At 40.1% G+C, this 22,468-nt stretch overlaps 1 protein-coding gene across 4 annotated transcripts in view; it reads right to left on the minus strand.

Annotated features, from left to right (window-relative positions):
- Positions 1-22,468, minus strand: part of FMN1 (formin 1) — a 458,403-nt gene that overhangs the window by 197,992 nt on the left and 237,943 nt on the right. For all 4 annotated transcript variants that reach the window (XM_066277223.1, XM_066277221.1, XM_066277222.1 and 1 more), the window contains 2 exons: positions 11,733-12,493; positions 672-822 (listed from right to left, as the gene is read on the minus strand). In XM_066277223.1, the coding sequence (XP_066133320.1) occupies positions 672-822; positions 11,733-12,493 (912 nt within the window). The remainder of the gene's footprint in view (positions 1-671; positions 823-11,732; positions 12,494-22,468) is intronic.

A 22,468-nucleotide genomic window follows, 5' to 3' on the forward strand; every position in this document is an offset into this window, starting at 1 on the left:
TGGGATGACTGGGAGCCTCAGATTTCAAGTCCTCAAACCTCTGTTCAATCGTCACCTTGCTTCATGAGGACTATCCTGAATTGTGATTGTGAAGTCAGCTGTGCCTTACATGGTATTTAAAACTGTAGCCCCGTCACCACCAGACCAAAGTTCGTCTTCCTTAAATCATGATGACATGATTTAATTTTTGTTTTTCATATTGAATGTTAATATAAGCTCCACAGGGCAAGAGTTTTTGTTTTGTTTTGTTTTGACCAATAAGTCCCAGATGCTTAGGCAGTGCTATCTGACAGAACATTTTGTAAAGCCGGGAATGTTTTATACTTGTGCTATATGGTCACTACTAGCTACAGAACAAAACTGAACAGTAGCTACTCTGACTGAAGAACTGATCTATTTCATCTAATTTTATTAATTAATTTAAATAGCTTTCTTTTTCAATAGAATTAATGGCTAACAAAGATCCAGATTAAGAAAATAGTTGAAAAGTTCAGATGCTATGAACAAAACAGCAAGCACTCATTCTCCAGGCTATTGGCTCCTTTTTGCCATCTATGACTCAGAACCTTCCAAAACATTTTCTGAAAATAGGGAAAGCAAACCGGCAGCACGTAATTCCTATGTGTCACAAAAATATATATATAGTTACAATGATTACTATAATCACTCACCTTTTTGACCTTGTTTTTTTTCTCATAGGTCTCTGACAGAGGTTTTTTCTTCTGCTGAGTTGTGTCTTTGGAGAATAAATATTCAAACTCACTAGTATCCCGAATATCAGGTTCTTCTAAGGAATCCCATAAAGTTGGTGTAGTGTTGTGGCTTGAAAGAGAAATTGACAAGTTCAACTTAAGAACCAAAATAGAAGAGAACAGAATACAAAAGAATCTCTAATTCATTTTTAACTCATTTTAAAAAATAATAAAAATATGATTTTTTTTTTCAAAAAAGTCAACAAAGCTGCAAGCACCTATTAATAAAGGTCTTAATGAATAATACACACACCCATATGCGCATGCACGTCCCTAATATAGCTCGGAGAAAAGTTACTGTGTTACACATACTTTAAAGCCAAGATATAACATAGAACATTAAAACAAATACACATTTCCAAAACAGAATGGTCATTAAGATACAATAGAGAGAGAGAGAGAGAGAGAGAGAGAGAGAGAGAGAGAGCTAGAGAAACTTTGTGGGACCAGGCATCCCTGATTCAGGCTGTTGAGACAATGTAAGCTATCTCTCCCTCAGTCTGTGGCATTTCCCTGATGGATAAACACGGGCATCATATCAAAGCTGAAGGATAATCAGTCTTGTGACAATGACGGGACAATTTTTAAAGAGAATGAAAATGAAGAACTAAGGTAAAGATATGTCCTCTCTTTGGATTACTTCTATTGGTTTTAAATATGGTTTTCTGGTCCACTTGGTGCGTGACCCATAACATGTGAACAGGCGGTACTCATTTAGAAATACTTGATTTATAACACCCTGCCCCAACAACACTATTAACAATAAAAACAAACCAAAAACTCCATTGCATCAGCCCTCATTGGGATTTCAACCAAAGCAGCCATGCGGAGACTGTTTTCTTTCGTCTTCAAAAAACAGGGCCACCTCAGTTTTGAAACAAAGTAAGGGAAGGTATGGAAAATCAAGTTCAGAAGAACTGCCTCTGAGAACTGTCTCAGATGGGTAATCACCCAGGCTCCCTGCAGTCAGAACACATTTTCTACCCAATGTCCACTCCCTTCACTTAGTTTCTAATCTTTTTTTTAACACTTTTTTTCTTTTTCTTTTTTTAGGTGAGAGGAAGGGAGATAGTGAGGCAGACTCCCACATGAGTCCCAACTGAGATCCACCTGGCAACCCTATCTGGGACCAATGTTTCAGTACCAAGCTATTTTTAGTGTCTGAGGCTTATGTGCTCCAATGGAGCTATCCTCAGCACTTGGGGCCACACTTGAACCAATGTAGCCACTGGTTATGGAAGGGGATGAGGGAGAAAAGGAGGAGAGGGAGGGGGTAAGCAGATGGTCACTTCTCCTGTGTGCCTGACCAGGAATTGAATTCAGGACATCCATACACCAGACTATCCACTGAGCCACTGGCCAGGGCCATTTTTAAACACTTTTAATGAACACACATAGAAAAAAAGTCTCATCTACACATTTGTTTTTCAAACACAGTTATATATTAGAATCCATAGTATCTATAAGCACTTCCCTTTGTTTTTTTTTTATTATTAAATTTAATGCAGTGAAATTGATAAATCAGGGTACATATGTTGAGAGAAAATATCTAGATTATTTTGACATTTGATTGTGCTGTATACCCCTCCCCCAAAGTTAAATTGTCTTCTGTCATCTTCTATCTGGTTTTCTTTGTGCCCCTCCCCTCCCCTAACCCCTCTCTCCTTCTTCACCCCCTCCCCCCTCCCCCAACCTCCCGCCCCTGTTGCCATCACATTCTTGTTCATGTCTCTGAGTCTCATTTTTATGTCCCTTCTATGTATGGATTCATCTTAGGTTTTTTTTTTCTGATTTACTTATTTCACTTCATATAATGTTGTCAAGGTCCATCCATGTTATTGTAAATGATCCGATGTCATCATTTCTTATGGCTGAGTAGTATTCCATAGTATATATGTACCAAAGCTTTTTAATCCACTCGTCCTCTGACGGATACTTGGGCTGTTTCCAGATCTTCGCTATTGTGAACAATGCTGCCACAAACATGCGGGTGCATTTCTCCTTTTCAAGCCGTTCTATGGTGTCCTTGGGGTATATTCCTAAAAGTGGGATAGCTGGGTCAAAAGGCAGTTCGATTTTCAGATTTTTGAGGAATCTCCATACTGTTTTCCACAATGGCTGCACCAGTCTGCATTCCCACCAGCAGTGCAGGAGGGTTCCCTTTTCTCCACATCCTCGCCAGCACTTATTCTGTGTTGTTTTGTTGATAAGCGCCATTCTGACTGGTGTGAGGTGATATCTCATTGTGGTTTTAATTTGCATTTCTCTAATGATTAGTGATGTTGAGCATTTTTTCATATGCCTATTGGCCATCTGTATGTCCTCTTTGGAGAAGTGTCTATTCATCTCTTTTGCCCATTTTTGGATTGGGTTGTTTGTCTTCCTGGTGTTGAGTTTTACAAGTTCTTTATAAATTTTGGTTATTAACCCCTTATCAGACGTATTGTCAAATATATTCTCCCATTGTGTAGTTTGTCTTTTTATTCTGTTCTTGTTGTCTTTAGCTGTGCAAAAGCTTTTTAGTTTGATATAGTCCCATTTGTTTATCCTGTCTTTTATTTCACTTCCCCGTGGAGATAAATCAGCAAATATATTGCTCTGAGAGATGTCGGAGAGCTTACTGCCTATGTTTTCTTCTAAGATGCTTATGGTTTCACGGCCTACATTTAAGTCTTTTATCCATTTTGAGTTTATTTTTGTGAGTGGTGTAAGCTGGTGATCTAGTTTCATTTTTTTGCAGGTAGCTGTCCAATTTTCCCAACACCATTTGTTAAAGAGGCTGTCTTTACTCCATTGTATTTCCTTACCTCCTTTGTCAAATATCAGTTGTCCATAGAACTGTGGGTTTATTTCTGGGTTCTCTGTTCTGTTCCATTGATCTATATGCCTGTTCTTATGCCAGTACCAGGCTGTTTTGAGTACAACGGCCTTGTAGTATAACTTGATATCAGGAAGTGTGATACCTCCCACTTTATTCTTCTTTTTTAAGATTGCTGAGGCTATTCGTGTCCTCTTTTGGTTCCATATAAATTTTTGGAATATGTGTTCTATATCTTTGAAGTATGTCATTGGTATTTTAATTTTATTGCATTGAATTTATAGATTGCTTTGGGTAATATAGACATTTTAATGATGTTTATTCTTCCTAACCATGAGCACGGTATATGCTTCCACTTGTTTGTATCTTCCTTGATTTCTTTTATCAATGCTTTGTAATTTTCCGAGTACAAGTCTTTAGTCTCCTTGGTTAAGTTTACTCCTAGGTACTTTATTTTTTTGGTTGTAATTGTGAAGGGGATTGTTTCCTTAATTTCTCTTTCTGACTGTTCTTGTTGGTGTATAAAAATGCTTCTGATTTCTGAGTATTGATTTTATATCCTGCCACTTTGCTGAATTTATTTATCAGGTCCAGTAGTTTTTTGACTGAAACTTTAGGGTTTTCTATATACAATATCATATCATCTGCAAATAATGATAGTTTTACTTCTTCTTTTCCAACTTGAATGCCTTTTATTTCTTCTTCTTGTCTGATTGCTGTGGCTAGGACTTCCAGGACTATGTTAAATAAGAGTGGTGAAAGGGGGCACCCCTGCCTTGTTCCTGATCTTAAGGGTATTGCTTTTAATTTTTGCCCATTGAGTATGATGTTGGCTGTGGGTTTGTCATAGATGGCTTTTATCATGTTGAGGTATGTTCCCTGTATTCCCACTTTGCTGAGAGTTTTGATCATGAATGGGTGCTGGATTTTATCAAATGCTTTTTCTGCATCTATTGAAATTATCATATGGTTTTTCTCCTTCTTTTTGTTTATGTGATGAATCACATTGATTGATTTACAAATATTGTACCAGCCTTGCCTCCCCAGAATAAATCCCACTTGATCATGGTGTATGATTTTTTCCATATATTGTTGGATCCGTTTTGCTAATATTTTGTTGAGGATTTTAGCATCTATATTCATCAGAGATATTGGCCTATAATTTTCTTTCTTTGTGTTGTCTTTGCCTGGTTTTGGAATCAGAATTATGCTCGCCTCATAAAAGGAGCTTGGAAGTCTTCCTTCCTCTTGAATTTTTTGAAATAGTTTGAGAAGGATAGGAGTTAGTTCTTCTTTGAATATTTGGTAGAATTCCGTTGTGAAGCCATCGGGCCCTGGACTTTTCTTTGTTGGGAGTTTTTTGATAACTGTTTTGATCTCATTTGTTGTAATTGGTCTGTTTAGGTTTTCTGATTCTTCCAGATTGATTTTTGGAAGATTGTATGTTTCAAGGAATTTGTCCATTTCATCTAGGTTGTCTAGTTTTTTGGCATACAGTTCTTCATAGTATTTTCTTACAATATTTTGTATTTCTGTTGTGTCATTTGTTATTTCTCCTCTCTCATTTCTAATTTTATTTATTTGAGTCCTCTATCTCTTTTTCTTGGTGAGTCTACTTAAAGGTTCATCAATCTTGTTTACCTTTTCAAAGAACCAGCTCCTAGTTTCATTGATCCTCTGTATTGTTTCTTTAGCCTCTATGTCATTTATTTCTGCTCTGATCTTTATTATTTCCTTCCTTCTACTACATTTGGGCTTTACTTGCTGTTCTTTTTCTAATTCTTTTAGATGCAGGGTTAAGTTGTTTATTTGAGCTTTTTCTAGCTTCTGAAAGTGTGCCTGTAGTGCTATGAACTTCCCTCTCAGCACTGCTTTCGCTGTGTCCCATAAATTTTGAGTTGTTGTATGCTCATGATCATTCGTTTCTAGGAATTTCTTTATTTCTTCTTTGATCTCATTCTTAATCCATTCATTATTTAGCACCCTGCTATTTAGTTTCCATGTGTTTGAGAATTTTTGAGCTTTTCTGCTGTGATTCATTTCTAGTTTCATGCCGTTGTGATCAGAGAAGGTGCTTGATATGATTTCAGTCTTCTTAAATTTGTTGAGAGCACTTTTGTGCCCTAACATGTGGTCTATCCTAGAGAATGTACCATGAGCGCTTGAAAAGAATGTATATTGTGCTTCTTTAGGGTGAAAGGATCTGAAGATATCTATTAAATCGAGTTGATCTATTGTTTCCAATAAGTCTGCTGTTTCTTTGTTAATTTTCTTTCTTGAGGATCTATCTAGTGATGTTAGTGGGGTATTGAAATCCCCTACTATTATAGTATTGCTGTTGATCTCACCCTTTAAATCCATCAAAGTCTGTTTTATATATTTGGGTGCTCCTTTATTAGGTGCATAGATATTTATAATAGTTATATCTTCCTGTTGGATTACTCCCTTTATCATTATGTAGTGGCCTTCTTTATCTCTTACTATATCCTTTGTTTTAAAGTCCAATTTGTTTGATATAAGTATTGCTACCCCAGCTTTTTTTTCATTTCCGTTTGCATGAAATGTTTTTTTCCATCCTTTTACCTTCAATCTATGTGTGTCTTTTGTTCTAAGGTGTGTCTCTTGTAGACAGCATATGTATGGGTCCTGTTTTCTTATCCACGCAGCTACCCTATGTCTTTTGATTGGATCATTTAATCCATTTACATTTAAGGTTATTATTGATATGTAGTTGTTTATTGCCATTTTCTTCTTTAAAGGTGTATTCCTTTTTTTGCTATATTCTTTTCCAACTTTGATCTGTTTACAACAGGCCCCTTAACATTTCTTGCAGCGTTGGTTTGGTTGTAATGAATTCCTTGAGTTGTTTTTTGTCTGGGAAGCTTTTTATTTCTCCTTCGATTTTAAACGATAGCCTTGCTGGATAAAGTAGTCTTGGTTGTAGGTTCTTGTTCTGCATTACTTTGAATATTTCTTGCCATTCCCTTCTGGCCTCAAGTGTTTCTGTTGAGAAGTTGGATGTCATCCTTATGGGGGCTCCTTTGTAGGTGATAACTTTTTTTTCTCTTGCAGCTTTTAATATTTTCTCTTTATCGCTTAGCTTTGATATTTTAATTATGATGTGTCTTGGTGTAGGTTTCTTTGGGTTTCTCTTTAATGGAGTTCTCTGTGCTTCTTGGACTTGTAAGAGTTTCTCTTACATTAATTTAGGGAAGTTTTCAGTTATGATATGATTGAACAAAGTCTCTATCCCTTGTTCTTTTTCATCTTCTTCAGGAACCCCCATGATGCGGATGTTATTTCTCTTCATATTGTCACAGAGCTCTCTAAGTGTTTCCTCTGACTTTTTGAGTCTCTTTTCTCTTTTCTTCTCTGCTTTCATGCCTTCATTCCAGTTGTCCTCCAACTCGCTGATTCGATCCTCTGCTGTATCCATCCTGTTTTTAATTCCTTCCATTGTGGTCTTCATTTCTGATATTGTATTTGTCATCTCTGATTCTTTTTTAATATTTCAATATCCTTTTTTATACTTGCTATTTCTTTATTTAGGTTTTCAAACTGCCCCTCCATTGTTGTTCTAAGATCCCTAAGCATCCTTACAATCATTATTTTGAACTCCGCATCTGGAAGTTTGATTATTTCCATATCACTCAGCTCATCTCTCAAGGGTGTCTCTTGTGGTTTCATTTGGGTTGCACTCCTTTGTCTTCTCATAATGGTGTTTTATTTGTAGAGTTGCTTGAGTCTAGGCTTGGTGTTTTCTGCCTCCTGTTTTCAGTTGTTATTTCTAGGTCTTCTTGGATTGGTATCAGCTATTATTTGTAATCCACTTTCGGATTTGGGCAGCTTTGAAGTCTTGAATTGTTTGTTTTCTTAACAGGTGATAGTCTTGTTAACTGATCTCAGCAGGGGGCTTCCTTGAAACTGTAACCAGGAATGCTGTGGGTGTAACCTGAGACGCTGAAGGTCTGTTCCACCAACTAATCTCACTGAGGGCAGGGTTTTTTCTCAGCTTCAGTAGGGGGAGGTGTATCTCAGATCTCCATGGAGACCTGAGTTACTGCTCCTCCTCCCCACTTCTTGTTTTCAGCTGTGTCTTGTTGCACTGATTGGAGCTGGATAGATGTCAGGAGATCTCTGATCCGGAAGCACTTCAGCTCTGTTTTGTGAAAGGTTCAGTCCCTCCCCCAGCTATGGCCGCCTCCAGCATGAATGAGTCAGCTTTTTTATTTCATTTCTTGCATACCTTAGCCCCTCACAGTCTGTCCCTCTCCTTGTCCTTTCCACTTGGGAGATAAGCTGGTCTTTTCAACCCACCTTGCTCCCTGGTCGCCAGGTAAGTGGCTGTGAGCAGTAGTTTCTGCTCTTTTTCCTCTGTGAAATCCTCTCTGGGCTCTCAGCCTCACCCCCCTCCCCCCCCCCCCCCCCCGCCATTCCTGTAAGCAGAGGAGATTCAGGCACTCCTTACCAGGTTTATTGTGGCTTCCTCTTTGCTCCTTGGTTTTTGAGAGCTGTTCTTGCAGTTCAGTGTTGATTTTTCATGCTGATTTTTCCTAAATTGATTTGTATTCCAGTTTGGTGTTGAGAGCTGGGCGTCTGTGTGTCCGCCTACTCCGCTGCCATCTTCCTCCCCCCCACTTCCCTTTGTTTTAATAAGTATTTTCTCAGTCACGATAAACTGTAAGATCTATTATTATATAAAGTAATCCACAAAGTTATTTGATACTAAAAGGTGATTTACATATTTGAAACAGTTGGAAACACTGGCTTTTTGGATCTGTGTGTTCACATTTTACTATGTGTCTGCCTTTCCCATGAAATATGACGTTTTGATTCTGTCTACATTCATTTCTCTCCATTATTTATTATATTATATTATTTTCCTAATATTTGAGTCACTTAAGAGTATTTATGTGACATATGTGAGTTATAACATGTAACAGTATAATGAACAACTGTGAAGTCATCACCCGGGCTAGAACATTTACAGTGAAGTACATCCACCTATATGTTCTTCTTTAGCCACCCACCTCTGTCACTTGACTTCAACTTGAAATACAAACACCATTCATGTCAAATGCTTTATCTCAGCTGCACTCAGGAAGGAGGAGCTTGATAGGAGAAGAGAACCAGGGAATTTTGGAGCAGGCAGCTATTAAGGGCTGCTGGTTTGGGTCACATGAAGGTTCTGCGAAGCTGGGGAAAGGTTGCTGAGAGGGAGGTGACGTGATGCATAAGGCGGATGGTTCAGAGTCAGCCCCCTCACCTCCTGTACCTGTGCTGCTTGCCCAGCACCAAGGACTGAGCTCAGGCCAGTATGACTAGTGCTTATAACTCATACTCTGGTGGAGCAAATTGGGTCAGGTAGTCAGGTTGAACAGTTCCTCACCATTTACAGCATTGTTTCTATGGGAAAAAACATTTCCAATAACGAATAAAGGAATTTTGAAATATCATCTCTCAGTGAGCTGGGGTATTTTGTGAGACAGTAATGAAAACCCACAATGGACCATCTGCTCTCATGGTCAACTCTTTTCTAACCACTGAGCATATAATTTTAGCTCAAAAGAAGAGGAAGAGGAAGATGGAAGGAGGAAGGAGGAAAAATGAGTGTGTGGGGGGAGTGAAGGAAGGGGAAGGAAGGGGAAGGAGGGAGAGGAGGGCAAAGGTGAAGGGGGAGAAGACACTAGGAATATGATATAAAAAGCTGAAAAAGTAGATGAGGATTTCTTTTCTTCAACTAAATATCTCTTCCCTGTTTTAGAAACAAGGAAACTACCAAAAGGCAAAATGGCAAGAGTTAAAAATTGGTTTATGTTAGTGATAAAAAGCAATCTAGGTGGATGAGAAGTAGTATGCATATAATGAAAAAAAATTTATATTTTACTCCAGGTTCCCTAGAAGACGAAGACCAAAATATTTTCATGTGTGCATTACACAAAGTGCTTACAACATCTAGTTTTACAAAATATTAAAATACCATTTAATTACCTTTAAAAGAACACATCCCAAATCATTTTACTTTTGTCCACAAATAAATACTACACAGAATCTTTAGACCATTTTAGTTTAAAAGAAGTAGTCATGCGCCCTGGCAAAGTAGCTAAGCTGGTTAGAGCACTGTCCCAACATGCCAAGGTTGCGGGTTCAATCCCCAGTGAGGGCACGAACAAGAGTCAACCAATGAATGCATAAATTAGTGGGACAACAAATTAATTTTTCTCTTTCTCCCTCTCTCCATCCCTTTCTCTAAAAAGAAAAAAATAACCAATTAAAAAAATTTTTTAAAGAAGTATGATGCTCTGATGATCAAAAACATCTTGAGGGACCCAAAATGAAAGAAAAGAAATGTGTGATGCAGCAGGAAGGGCCCACATCACAGTCTCCAGGCATCACAGTGGGAAGCCTCCCCCCCAAAGTCAGGCTCAAGGCTGACCCGTTTACCAAACAGGGCCTTCCTGCTGTCCTGGGTCAGGAAAGTGAGTATATTCATCTATTTTTTATTATGCTCAAAACTGAAGCCCTAAACTGATGGTAAAACTAATAAGAGCTTAAGCATTTGATTGTTTTCTTTCTGAAAATGGCCAACTACACAAGCAGGGAAAAACCGCAGACAATGATTAGCTCCAGCTTGATGTCGTCCCTCCTTGAACAGCGGCCAAGGGCTATCTCCTAGCAGCACCGCAGGGTTCTAGTCCGTAACACTGGCTTCTCATTAAGTCTCGCGGGGAATGCAGTGGAGGCAGGTCAGTGAGAGACAGGTGTGGTCAGCAACGTGTGCTGTCTGGACAGGTGGGATTCTACACCCTGGAAGGGCTGCACATGAATTCCAGGATACTAATAAGTGAACACAACACGACATAAATATTCTGGGAAATTATTTCTTAGGAACTGTCATCTGAATTTTGAATAGGAAAAGGGGAATACTAGTACTTTTGCTAATAGTAGGCACTATTTAAGAGTCAGCTCGTGGTTTGGTTGTTTTTTTTTTTTTTAACAATTCATTTAGAAAAGTATAAAGCATCAACATTAAAAAGAAAGTATTAGAATTTTCCCCACATGAACTGTTGGCTCTTACTTTTTAGTGAGAAGAAAAGGATCAATATGAAGTACCTAATCAACTTAGTTCATCATATACTTAGTTTTAAGGTATTCCCCACTCCTTCTATACTGATACCCAGTTACTTTATAATTGTGAATGACATGTTATTTTGTTCAATATCCTGTCTTCTCCAAGCAAAATGTTTCATAAATTGAAAAATTCACCACTGTACCTAGGTTTGTGAATAAGTTAAAAAAACTTGACTTTAAAAATGTGTTCTGTACTTTCCGTTCTTTGCAAACAAATGAATTTCAACCCTACAGAGTATAGTCAACAAGCAACTCAGCATCTCTTGTTAGCCCCTTGGCAAGCCCCAAAATAAGGCAGAAGAAATCCCTTCAAATTGGTCTGATTTGAAGTTTCTAAATAACCATATATTTCTGCCTTACAGACCCAGCTTAACAAGCTATACAAATGGAAGGTGCTTTTTAGCTACTCACATACTAGCACTTTCTCTGACAGGCAATAAGGTTTAAGATGTGAGGACGCTGAGCAGTTAGGGGATCCAGAGCTTTAAGCAGAGAGCTTCTATTTTAAGACTCCCTTCTGACCTGAAGAACTAATGACTCAGCTATGTCTTGGTCTTTTTAAAAATAATTAAAAATTACACATGCCTGTTAGAAACCAGATCATAAGGTTTATGATACTATCCTAACACAAGACAGATATTCTAAAAATCTTCAGTGAACCTACAGTATAGATTCAGGCTCAAGGTCTTTATAATTACTTGCTTATTGTAGGAATATTGGAGAAGGCTCTAACTTAGATCTGAGCTCTTCTCTAGTCTGTAAAATGGAATATTCATCTTAGAAAACGATCTGACTCTGACCAAACCATTTCTCTTAGCATCAATCCATAAAGAACACAGACAAGATGTGGTGGGGATAGACCTTCTCCCCAAAACGTTCTAACTTTGTCTATCCAAGGCATTCACTGTACCACATTTGAGAACAAGTGCTATACTACACAGACAGATATTAAACTGCTAAGACTAAAACATCACTTGTGCAGAATTCTGGGAAGTCACAAGCTGAAAATGGGCCAGGGGAGTTAAGCTTACCTCTTATCACTTATTTGTATTCTAGTCCAATATAGAGGCTTCATAGGACAACTGGGCTCAATGGCTGGCTTCCGAGGACATTGGCTAGAAGAAGGACCAACTCCGAAGAAGAGACCAGGAGGAGGTGGGGGTACAAGTCCTGGGGGTGTTGGAGCAGGAGGAGGCCCCCCACTGCTGGGCAGAGCAGACGAGTTAGGAAGTGGTGGTGGGGGAGGAGGCAGGGGAGGTCCAGCACTGGGAGGCAGGGGAGGTGGTGGAGGTGGTGGAGGGCCAGCACTCACAGGTGGTGGCAGAGGTGCTGATGGCAAAGGTCCAAGTCCCGGTGGGAGGGGCGGAGGGGGAGGGATGGCTGCAGGGAGAGGTGGCGCTGGAGGGAGAGGCGATGCCTTCTCCTGACTCGATGAGATGCCTTCCACAGACTGAAGTGGTGCATGGATGTCTTTGTTGTCATTTGGGGGAGAGAGCTGGCTTAAAGAGGAGATATTCAGCTTTTTGGGTATTATTTGGTTACTTCTGGTTGTCTTGCCTTCGCTTTCACAGGGTTTGAGGAAGGTCTCTCTATCTGTCTGGATGCACACATTTCTGTAGGTCTTTGGAGGGCAGTCATCTTCAGTGGAGAGGCACACATCTCTCATCTCCTCACGTCCTCCTCGCCATCGGTGTTCTATCTCACGTTTGAGATTTTCAATGGTTTCTTCCAGTCTCGCTGTTATCACTGCATGCTCACCCCGGATATGAAAGGCCTGGAGTTCAAACTGAGCCTGTAGAGATAGCAGTGGGAAAGAAAGTAGAGAGTTTATAAAAACAAGTATCAGATATTAAAGAAGTCAGTACCACCCCATGCCACCATAGCAGAGCTCACGTAAACACGGGGAACACAGAGATGTTCTCTGAAGAATCCAACAGGGCGTACATTTTAATTTATGAATTTCCCAATAATTTAAAGAGTTGGCGTAAAGGCAGAATTTCCTCCGATATGAACTCATGGGTAATAATTACCATAAATTAAGGTTGGAAGGAAAACTGTCATCTAAGAGCTTTCACCTGGTTTTAATATAAAATACAAGACAAAATTTTTAATAAAGGTTTGAACATGATTGAATATATCTTTTATTACTTTTGGATTTGGTTTGGAAAAATAAAATTTTAAGGAAAAATTAGATTTGGAGATCCTTCTGGCTTGGAGCTGCTGTTCTCACAGTCTTCCTTTGAATGTCTCTTTATGGGGTTTCCCAGCCAACACAGCAGAAACAAAAGGTGAAAGAAGAAACTACAGTCTATGTGTATATTTTTTAAAATGTCCATATCAAACCTGACTGTGATAAGTATTCATCTTTCATAATCATTTATTATATAGTAATAAATAAGCAATATAAATGCATAGAAAATGAGAATATCAAAATTTGCTATTTTCTCTTCTACACACCCAGCATTTTCAACAATATTTTATGACAGTTTTTTAAATTATGTTTTCAGTTATTTCAATGCCTTGAGTCTATAATTTTACAGTTATTGGCACAAAGCTGGCAAAATCCCAGTGATCTGGGATTTTGTTACTCTGTTTCCAGCTAGCCTATTACAGTTAACTGGGAAGCAGTCAAATTTACAACTTCAGTAGAGTTTCCAAAATCAATTAACAGTGATTAGATACTCCCAGTGAATTTATTTAATCCCTGCCTGCCCCACAAGATGGCATCGGGGACAGCATGTGCCTGCAGTCTGTGCCCTGCAGCCCGCACGGCGGGACACGGCACCGAAGGGGGTGGGTGAAAACCACGCCAGCCCCACAAACAGCCACTGTCCCGGGAGCCTTCCTTAGGCAGAAAAAACTTTCTTTGCTATAATTTTAGCCCACAATTATCTAGAAAACCAAAGTGTACCCAAGTGCAGATCCATTTTGCATTGACATGGTAAAGAAATATTTTTAATGGCCTAGTCAGGAAAGGTAAAGAAGACGTAGGAAGATTTTATACTTTAGCATTTCCCCCATGAATCAACTCCCAAACAACTATGGTCAGTAGATTTAGAGACAAGGTGTTCCTAAAACTGACTCTCACGCGTGGGCGCTGCCACCCTGATCCAACTCTGAAAGAATGAGTGAGTTGAGGGCACCATCTGTTGCTCGGACAGCACAGACGGTTTAGAGCCTGAGTTGGACTCATGCTACCTGGGTCACATCCTGGCTTAGCCACTTGCTAGTCTATGATCTTGGGCAGGAAACTCTGTGTTCAAAAGTGTGATTTTCCTCAAGTGCAAAGTGAGGATAATATTGAACCATCTCTAGCGTTTCTATAAATATAAAATGAGACATTTCCTATGAAGGCAGTGGGCATTATGCCTGAAAATTATTAAGTTCTGAATGTTACTGTTAGTTACTATTGCTCATGACAATATTACAGTAAGACACTAACAGATCTCTAATTCTTAAAAATTTCCAAATAATGCCATCACCTTTGTGGAGCGATAAGCACAAAACTAGGAAATGCTTAAGCAGTCAGGATAAACAATGTACTACAAATACAAACATTTAGCCAATCTTTCATGAGTTATCTACTACCAAATGCCTGAAAGTAATTTCAAGCTTCACTCAGCTATGTGATCAAGATAATCTTTGTTTCAACATCCTGTCCATCTCCCTCTCCCTCTCCTGCCCTCCCCCCACCTCCACCCACATCCCAGCCCAGATTCCCACCGTGAATTACTTGTCATCATTTCATTTCAGTGACTAATTCTGTGCTCCCACAACAAACTAACTCTTGGTTGTTATTCCCAACCAATCTTCCTCCAAGAAGGGTAAGTGTCAAATAATATCGATAAGCCAATAATTTTACTCAATCCTCAACTTTTTTTTTTTTTTTTTCATTTTTCTGAAGCTGGAAACAGGGAGAGACAGTCAGACAGACTCCCGCATGCGCCCGACCGGGATCCACCTGGCACGCCCACCAGGGGCTACGCTCTGCCCACCAGGGGGCGATGCTCTGCCCATCCTGGGCGTCGCCATATTGCGACCAGAGCCACTCTAGCGCCTGAGGCAGAGGCCACAGAGCCATCCCCAGCGCCCGGGCCATCTTTGCTCCAATGGAGCCTTGGCTGCGGGAGGGGAAGACAGAGACAGAGAGGAAAGCGCGGCAGAGGGGTGGAGAAGCAAATGGACGCTTCTCCTGTGTGCCCTGGCCGGGAATCGAACCCGGGTCCTCCGCACGCTAGGCCGACGCTCTACCGCTGAGCCAACCGGCCAGGGCTCTCAACTTCTTAATAACATAAAAGTTGTAAAGACATGCTCCACAGAGAAACCTTCCCTTTATGGCCCAGCTGGCCTGTAACGAAACCAAAGGCCAGGTCCCCACCTCTGCTGCTTTCCATCCAGCCAACCACCTTCCGAGTCGGCTGGAGCTGAGGTGGGCCCCAGGTGCCGTTCTGGTGCCTCCAGTGCACTTGCTTAGTGTAGAGGGTAGAGTACAACTTGGGCACGATCGTTTAGCTCTCTGCACCTCAGTTTTCTCTGAAGTAAATGGGGATGACAACAGAATTCACCTCACAAGGCAGTGATGAGAAGCAGATGAGTCAATACATGTAAAACAACAGACAGAGCAGTGCTGGAACATAGCAGGTGCTACACAAGCCTGCTCTCATTATCAGTATCTCCTTGCTGCAGGACAGATCAGGGCCCAGGGGCCGTATCAGCTTGCTTTTGACACTTAGGATGCTCCCTTGCACCATCTATCCATCTAAAGCAAAAATAAAGATATTTAAACCCTTCTTTAATTCCTTCTAGATGTCTCTCTTTCTTTCTCACCTACCTCTTTTTTGTCACAGCGGAGATTTTTGGAAAATAAGCTTAGAACTCTTGCTGTACCAGTTTTCTTATTTATCCTCCTTTCAAACAATGACAACTGGCTTCTGCTCCCATTGTCTTATTTATGGACTAGATGAGTGTTACATTTGGTCAACACTTTTCAGATGTTTTGTCCTCTGGGCTGCATTGTAAAAGCTGATTGTTGCCATGCCTTCAAATTCTGCTTCCCAAAACGTCTAATACAGTGTGTCCATAAAGTCATGGTGCACTTTTGACCAGTCACAGGAAAGCAACAAAAGATGATAGAAATGTGAAATCTGCACCAAATAAAAGGAAAACCCTCCCAGTTTCTGTAGGATGATGTGGCAGCATGTGTGCATGCGCAGATGACGACATAACACCGTGTATACAGCGGAGCAGCCCACGGCCATGCCAGTCGAGATGTGGACGGTACAGAGGAAAGTTCAATGTGTTCTGTGGCTCACTAAATTCAAATCTGTGACCAAAGTGCAACGTAAATATCGGAGCATTTATAATGAAGCACCACTACAGGGGAATAACATTACTCGGTGGGATAAGCAGTTGAAGGAAACCGGCAGTTTGGTGGAGAAACCCCGTTCTGGTAGGCCATCAGTCAGTGATGAGTCTGTAGAGGCTATATGGGATAGCTACCTAAGGAGCCCTAAAAAATCTGTGCATGAGCACACATTGAACTGCACTGAATAGGTATGAAACTAGGAGAATTTTCCTTTTATTTGGTGCAGAATTCACATTTCTATCATCCTTGTTGCTTTCCTGTGACTGGTCAAAAGTGCACCATGACTTTATGGACACACTGTATACTGTCTCTACCCACCCCCATTTTCCTCCCACTTCTGGGATCTTTACAGTCAATCTGTGGACTCTTCTTTATTAATTCCTTAAATGCTATTCACCAGGCATCTTCCTTGCCGCTCTATCCTTCTCTACTACACAGTCCCTCTGGGTCATCTTCTGTACTCATGTGAAATGACACTCACTCTAAACTGTAACTGCAAAATGGTAAGCTTCAAACTGTAATTCCAGCAACTCTCTGGACTGGTCTACCTGCATATTTAATCAGCCATCTCAGGTTCAGCATGCCTGAAAACAAAGTCATCACTGCCAAACCTCAAGTTGTCCCTCCTCTGAAACCCTTCCTTTTTTTCTTCCTTTTTTTTTTTTTAATTTTAGTTAGAAAGTTAACTTTAAGAGGGTGACATTGCTCAATAGGAGTACATAGGTTTCAGGTGAACATTTCTATAGCATTTGAACTGTTCATTATATTGTATACCCATCATCAAAGTCAAATCATATTCCATCACATATTTGTCCCTCTTTACATCCGCCCACCCCTACGTCCCCATTCATCAAGTCCCTTTCCCCCCACCCCACATTCCTTGCATTCTGGTAACACATCACTTTTATCTATGTCCATGAGTCTCAGTTTTTTATCCCATCTATGTGTGAACTCATACAGTCCTTAGCTTTTTCTGATTTACTTATTTCACTCAGTATAATGTTCTCAAGGTCCACCCATGTTGTTATAAATGTCACTATGTCATCATTTCTTAGGGCTGAGTAGTATTCATTGTATATATGTACCACATCTTCTTTATCTAATCCCCTATTAAGAGACACTTTGGTTGTTTCCATTTCTTGGCCACTATGAATAATATTGCAATGAACATGGGGTTGCATGTGTCCTTACGTACCAATGTTTTTGAGTTTTGGGGGTACTCAGTAAAGTGATTGCTGGGTCATATGGTAATTCTATTCTTAATTTTTTGAGGAACCACCATACTTTCTTTCATAATGATTGTACTAATTTGCATTCCTACCAGCAGTGAATGAGGGTTCCTTTTTCTCCACAGCCTCTCCAACACTTGTTATCACCTGTCTTCTTGATAATAGCCAATTTAACTGGTGTGAGGTGGTATCTCATTGTAGTTTTGATTTGCATTTCTCAAATAGCTAGTGAAGATGAGCATCTTTTTCATATATCTGTTGGCCATTTGCATGTCCTCTTGGGAGAAGTATCTGTTCAGGTCCTTTCCCCACATTTTTTTTTCCAAAGTGAGAATTGGGGAGGCAGACAGACAGACTCCTGCATGTGCCTGACTGGGATCCACATAGCAAGTCCACTAGGGCGTGATGCTCTGCTCATCTGGGCAGCGGCTCCATTGTGAACATAGCCATTCTAGTGTGTGAGGCAGAAGCCATGGAGCCATCCTCAGTGCCCAGGCCAACTTTTGTTCCATTGGAGCCTTGGCTGCGGGAGGAGAAGAGAGGGATAGAAAGGAGAGAAGGAGAAAGGGTGGAGAAGCAGATGGGTGCTTCTCCTGTGTGCCCTGGCCAGGAATCTAACCCAGGACTTCTACAGGCTGGGCCGATGCTCTACCACTGAGCCAACCAGCCAGGGCCTCCCCACCTTTTAATTGGATTGTTTGTTTGATACTGAGCTTTGTGAGTTCTTTATATATTTTGGATATTAACCCCTTATCAAAGCTGTTGTTTGCAATTATCATCTCCCATTTAGTTGGCTGCTATTTGTTATCAGCTTCTTTTGCTGTACAGAAGTTTTTTAGTTTGATATAGTCCCATTCATTTATTTATTTTTTATTTTCTTTTGTATTTTACCAAAGTTAGAAATGGGGAGGCAGTCAGATAGACTCTCACATGCGCCCAACCGAGATCCACCCGGCATGCCCACCAAGGTGTGATGCTCTGCCCATCTGGGGCATTGCTCTGTTGTGGCCGGAGCCATTATAACACCTGAGGCGGAGGCCATGGAGCCATCCTCAGCACCTGGGCCAACTTTGCTCCAATGGAGCCTTGGCTGTGGGAGGGGAAGAGAGAGATAGAGAGGAAGGAGAAGGGAAAGGGTGGAGAAGCAAATGGGTGCTTCTCCTGTGTGCCCTGGCCAGGAATCGAACCCAGGACTTCCACGCGCTGGGGCCGACACTCTACCACTAAGCCAACTGTCCAGGGCCCCCATCCATTTATTTTTGCCTTTACTTCCTTTGCCTTTGGGGTCAAATTCATCAATTGTTCTCTAGGGCAAAGATCCATGAGTTTAGTACCTATGTTCTCTTCTATGTAATTTATAGTTTCAGATCTTATATTTAGATCTTTGATCCATTTTGAATTAGTTTGTGCTGGGGGACAAATTGTAGTCAAGTTTCATTCTTTTGGATGTGGTTTTTCAATTTTCCCAGCACCATTTATTGAAGAGGCTTTCTTTTCTCCACTGTTTTTGGCTCCTTTGTTGAAGATGATTTGTTCATACATATGTGGTTTTATTTCTGGGCTCTCAATTCTGTTCCATTGGTCTGTCTGTTTTTCTGCCAGAACCATGCTGTTTTGATTATCATGGCTCTATAGTATAATTTTAAGTCAGATAGTGCGATACCTCCGGCTTCATTCTTTTTCGTCAGGATTTCTTTGGCTATTCATGGTTTTTTATGGTTCCATACAAACCTGGTAATTTTTTGTTCTATTTCTTTAAAAAATGACATTGGGATATTGATGCAGATTGCATTAAATTTGTATGTTGGGTAATATGGCCATTTTAATTATGTTGCTTCTTTCAATCCATGAACATGAAATATTTTTCCATTTCATTGTGTTTTTTTCAATTTCTTTCAATAATTTTTTATAGTTTTCAGTATATAGGTACTTCACATCCTTTATTAAGTTTATTTATAGGTACTTTATTTCTTTTTTGCTTGCAATTGTAAAAGGAATTCTTTTTCTTCTTTTTTTTGAGTTCATTTTCCAAAGTTTCATTGTTGGCATATAGAATAGCAGTAGTAGACCTTTGTATATTAATTATGGATTCTTTGACTTTACTGTACTGGTTTATTGTTTCTAATAGTTTTTTGGTGGAGTCTTTAGGGTTGAAAACCCTCCTTTCAGTTAACGGCACTGTCGTCCTCTGAATCATCACACCCAGAAACCTGGAGGGCATGCTGAGTTCCTTGTCCTCTCTTCTTCTCAGCATGTTACTTATCAATGAGGTACATTAACTTCTCTGATTCACCCCTTTCCTTCCATCTCCACTGCCTCAACTTTTCATTGGGTCCTCTTTACCTAGACAATGGCAGTAGCCACCTAATTTACTTTTCCCATCTCAGTTTGACAACATTGGTTCTAGGAGAATTTAAAAAAAAAAAAAAAAAAAAAAAAGCAAATCTTTATTACTTAAAATCCTTTCAATAATTGGCCATTACTTACAGACTGACACTAAAAACCTTTTAGCATGAACACATTGAAAGCACTTCTTCTGATCTGTTTTTGCCAACTCTTTCCATGTTTGGCTCCTGCCCCTTCCCCAGATATATTCTGGACTCCAGTCTTTTTTTTTTTTTTTTTTAGTGAAAGAGAAAGACAGAGAAAGACAGAAAGGGAAAGAGATAAGACGCATCAACTCATAGTTGCAGCACTTTAGTTGTTCATTGATTGCTTTCTCATATGTGCCCTGATGGTGGGGGGGGGGTCCAGCTGAGCCAGTACCCCCTTGCTCAAGCCAGCAACCTTGGGGTTTCAAACCTGGGTATTCAGTGTCCCAAGTCAATGCTTTATCCACTGCACCACCACCTGGTCAGGCCTAGACTCCAGTCTTAAATAATACCTTGCTTCTCCCTAGACCACGTTCTTCCATACCTCTGGCCTTTGCAAATGGCGTCTTCTCTAAGCCCCCCTCTGCCACAAACACCCAAGGTAAGGTGACATGACCAGCACAGATCCCACGAATGGCTTCCTAACAAACTATATTCATTGATAAGAAAGAATCACTAAATAAAAAGAAAATATTGAATTTCCATATACTCTTTATCAGTATGCTGGATTATAGTAAGAAACCCTTCTGGCTATTAAAATGTAGATGGTCCACATAAAAAAACAACTTACCTTTGCCCTTCCCTGTTTCACAACCCCTTTGATCATTCTGATCATTTTGACTTTGTTGTGTTCAGAAGCTCAGCATGACATAGTAATTCAAAGTGATTAAAGTAATAAGCACCTCATTCATTCTGTATCTGTCCATATCCTATCAATTATTGCAAATTGTGCCTGGCTTTGTTACAAAAGAAGAATCTCAAGTCCATACACACCATGAATCGAGCCTTTGGGAAAGCTAGTTTTTAAGCCCATTTTTCACTCTACTTCCTGTTAAGTGCCACTTCTACTTTGCACATGGAGACCAGGTGCTGTTTCCCATCCTGTGTCTAGAGCCACAGCTAGAAGGACTGTTAATAATTTGGTGAATCAAACACAGAGAGTAGAACTTTCTGTTGGATGAGCATGCACTGCTGGATAATGTTTGCCTGGAATCCTGAGAATCTTTACAAAATGTCAAGTCCAGGTTCTTACATCCAAAATTGCAGCTAAGGCTGGGTTAAGGGAACATAATGTTTTTAAACCCTGTTGACTCTCTTTTCAGTGCCCTTTCCTGTTAAATTGGACATGGTGTTTGTTCACGGAGACAAAACAATTACAAAGCTTTTGTTCATTTTTAGATAAATGTTCTTTATGGCATATAAAGCATCATGGGTTTCCCTCTTAATGTTCTCTGCTAAAAATCTGTTCTTTGGCATTCATTTGAGTATATAATTTGAAAGGAGATAGGTACTGAGGTTTGACATCTTTCCAGTCCTTCCAAGTTTTATCTACCAGACTCCATCCAAGTTTTAGCCACCTTCCTTTACTCTTAACTTGATTGCTTCTATTTTTTCATTTTTAAGAAGAGGGAAGTCAGAGAGACAGACTCTTCCATGTGCCCCAACCAGGATTCACCCAACAACTCCTGTCTGAAGCCGATGTTCAAGTCAACTGAGCTATCTTCAGTGCCTAGGGCCAATGCTGAAACCAATCAAGAAGGGAAGAGAGAGAGGGGGGAGAGAGGGAGGGGAAGAGAAGCAGATGGTCATTTCTTATGTGTGCCCAACCGGGGATCAAACCCAGGATGTCCACACTCTGGGCTGATGCTCTCTACCCACTATGCAAGCCAGCTCAGGTCTATTTCTTTTATTTTTAATCATATCCTCTTCCCACCTGCAACAGTCTATTAATCTATACCCATCTCCTTCTAAGCAAGATTCAAATTCACAGTCTTTAAGAGATCAGTCCTAATTAAACAATTCTGTTTCAATCACCTTTCTTCACTGCCACTATTTTTATCTGGTTAATGTACTGGCTCTCATTGGAAACATGTAATCAGCTTTGTAAAAAAAAAAGAAATATATATATTAAAATATATATATATATATATTATAATATATATATGGGCAAGATCATCCCCTTCCCCGTATCATCATTCAGTTGGTCTGAGATGGTGGCCTTGCACTGGTATCCTTAGAGTTCCCCAAGAAATTCCAATGGCCAGCCAGAGTTAAAACCAACAGTAACTGTCTTTAATATTTATTCTGTTCCAAACACAGCTCAGAGAGGATAACACAATACTGGAGGATTATTTTTGGCAATGATTTTTACTTGAGTCATTTATTTGAAGAAGCCCCTTCCTAATTCTGCTATGTCCCCATATAAGGGGCATATCCCTCCATTACCAATATTGAGAATAGTTATTCTTGATAGTACATATGCCTAAAATGCTTTCCGTGGCTCTTCAAAACCTGCCCTCTGCTTACTTTTCTAGAAACGTCTCTGTACTTCCCCTATGTCACACCATTATGGATCCAAACATGATTGACTCCCACATCTTGTGCTTTTGTGTGTGCTCTTTCCCCTTCTTAAAACACCCGTCCCTCCATTTTCCCAGTAAAGCCACAAAGGACAACCCAGTCAAGCTCAACTGAACCTTCTGGCTTAAACTTTTCTTAATTCTTCTTCTTTTTTTTTTTTTTTTTTCAGAGACAGAGAGAGAGTTAGAGAGAGGGATAGATAGGGACAGACAGACAGGAAC

The sequence above is a fragment of the Saccopteryx bilineata genome, chromosome 4 (assembly GCF_036850765.1).
Source record: "Saccopteryx bilineata isolate mSacBil1 chromosome 4, mSacBil1_pri_phased_curated, whole genome shotgun sequence".
NCBI classification, from domain to species: domain Eukaryota; kingdom Metazoa; phylum Chordata; class Mammalia; order Chiroptera; family Emballonuridae; genus Saccopteryx; species Saccopteryx bilineata.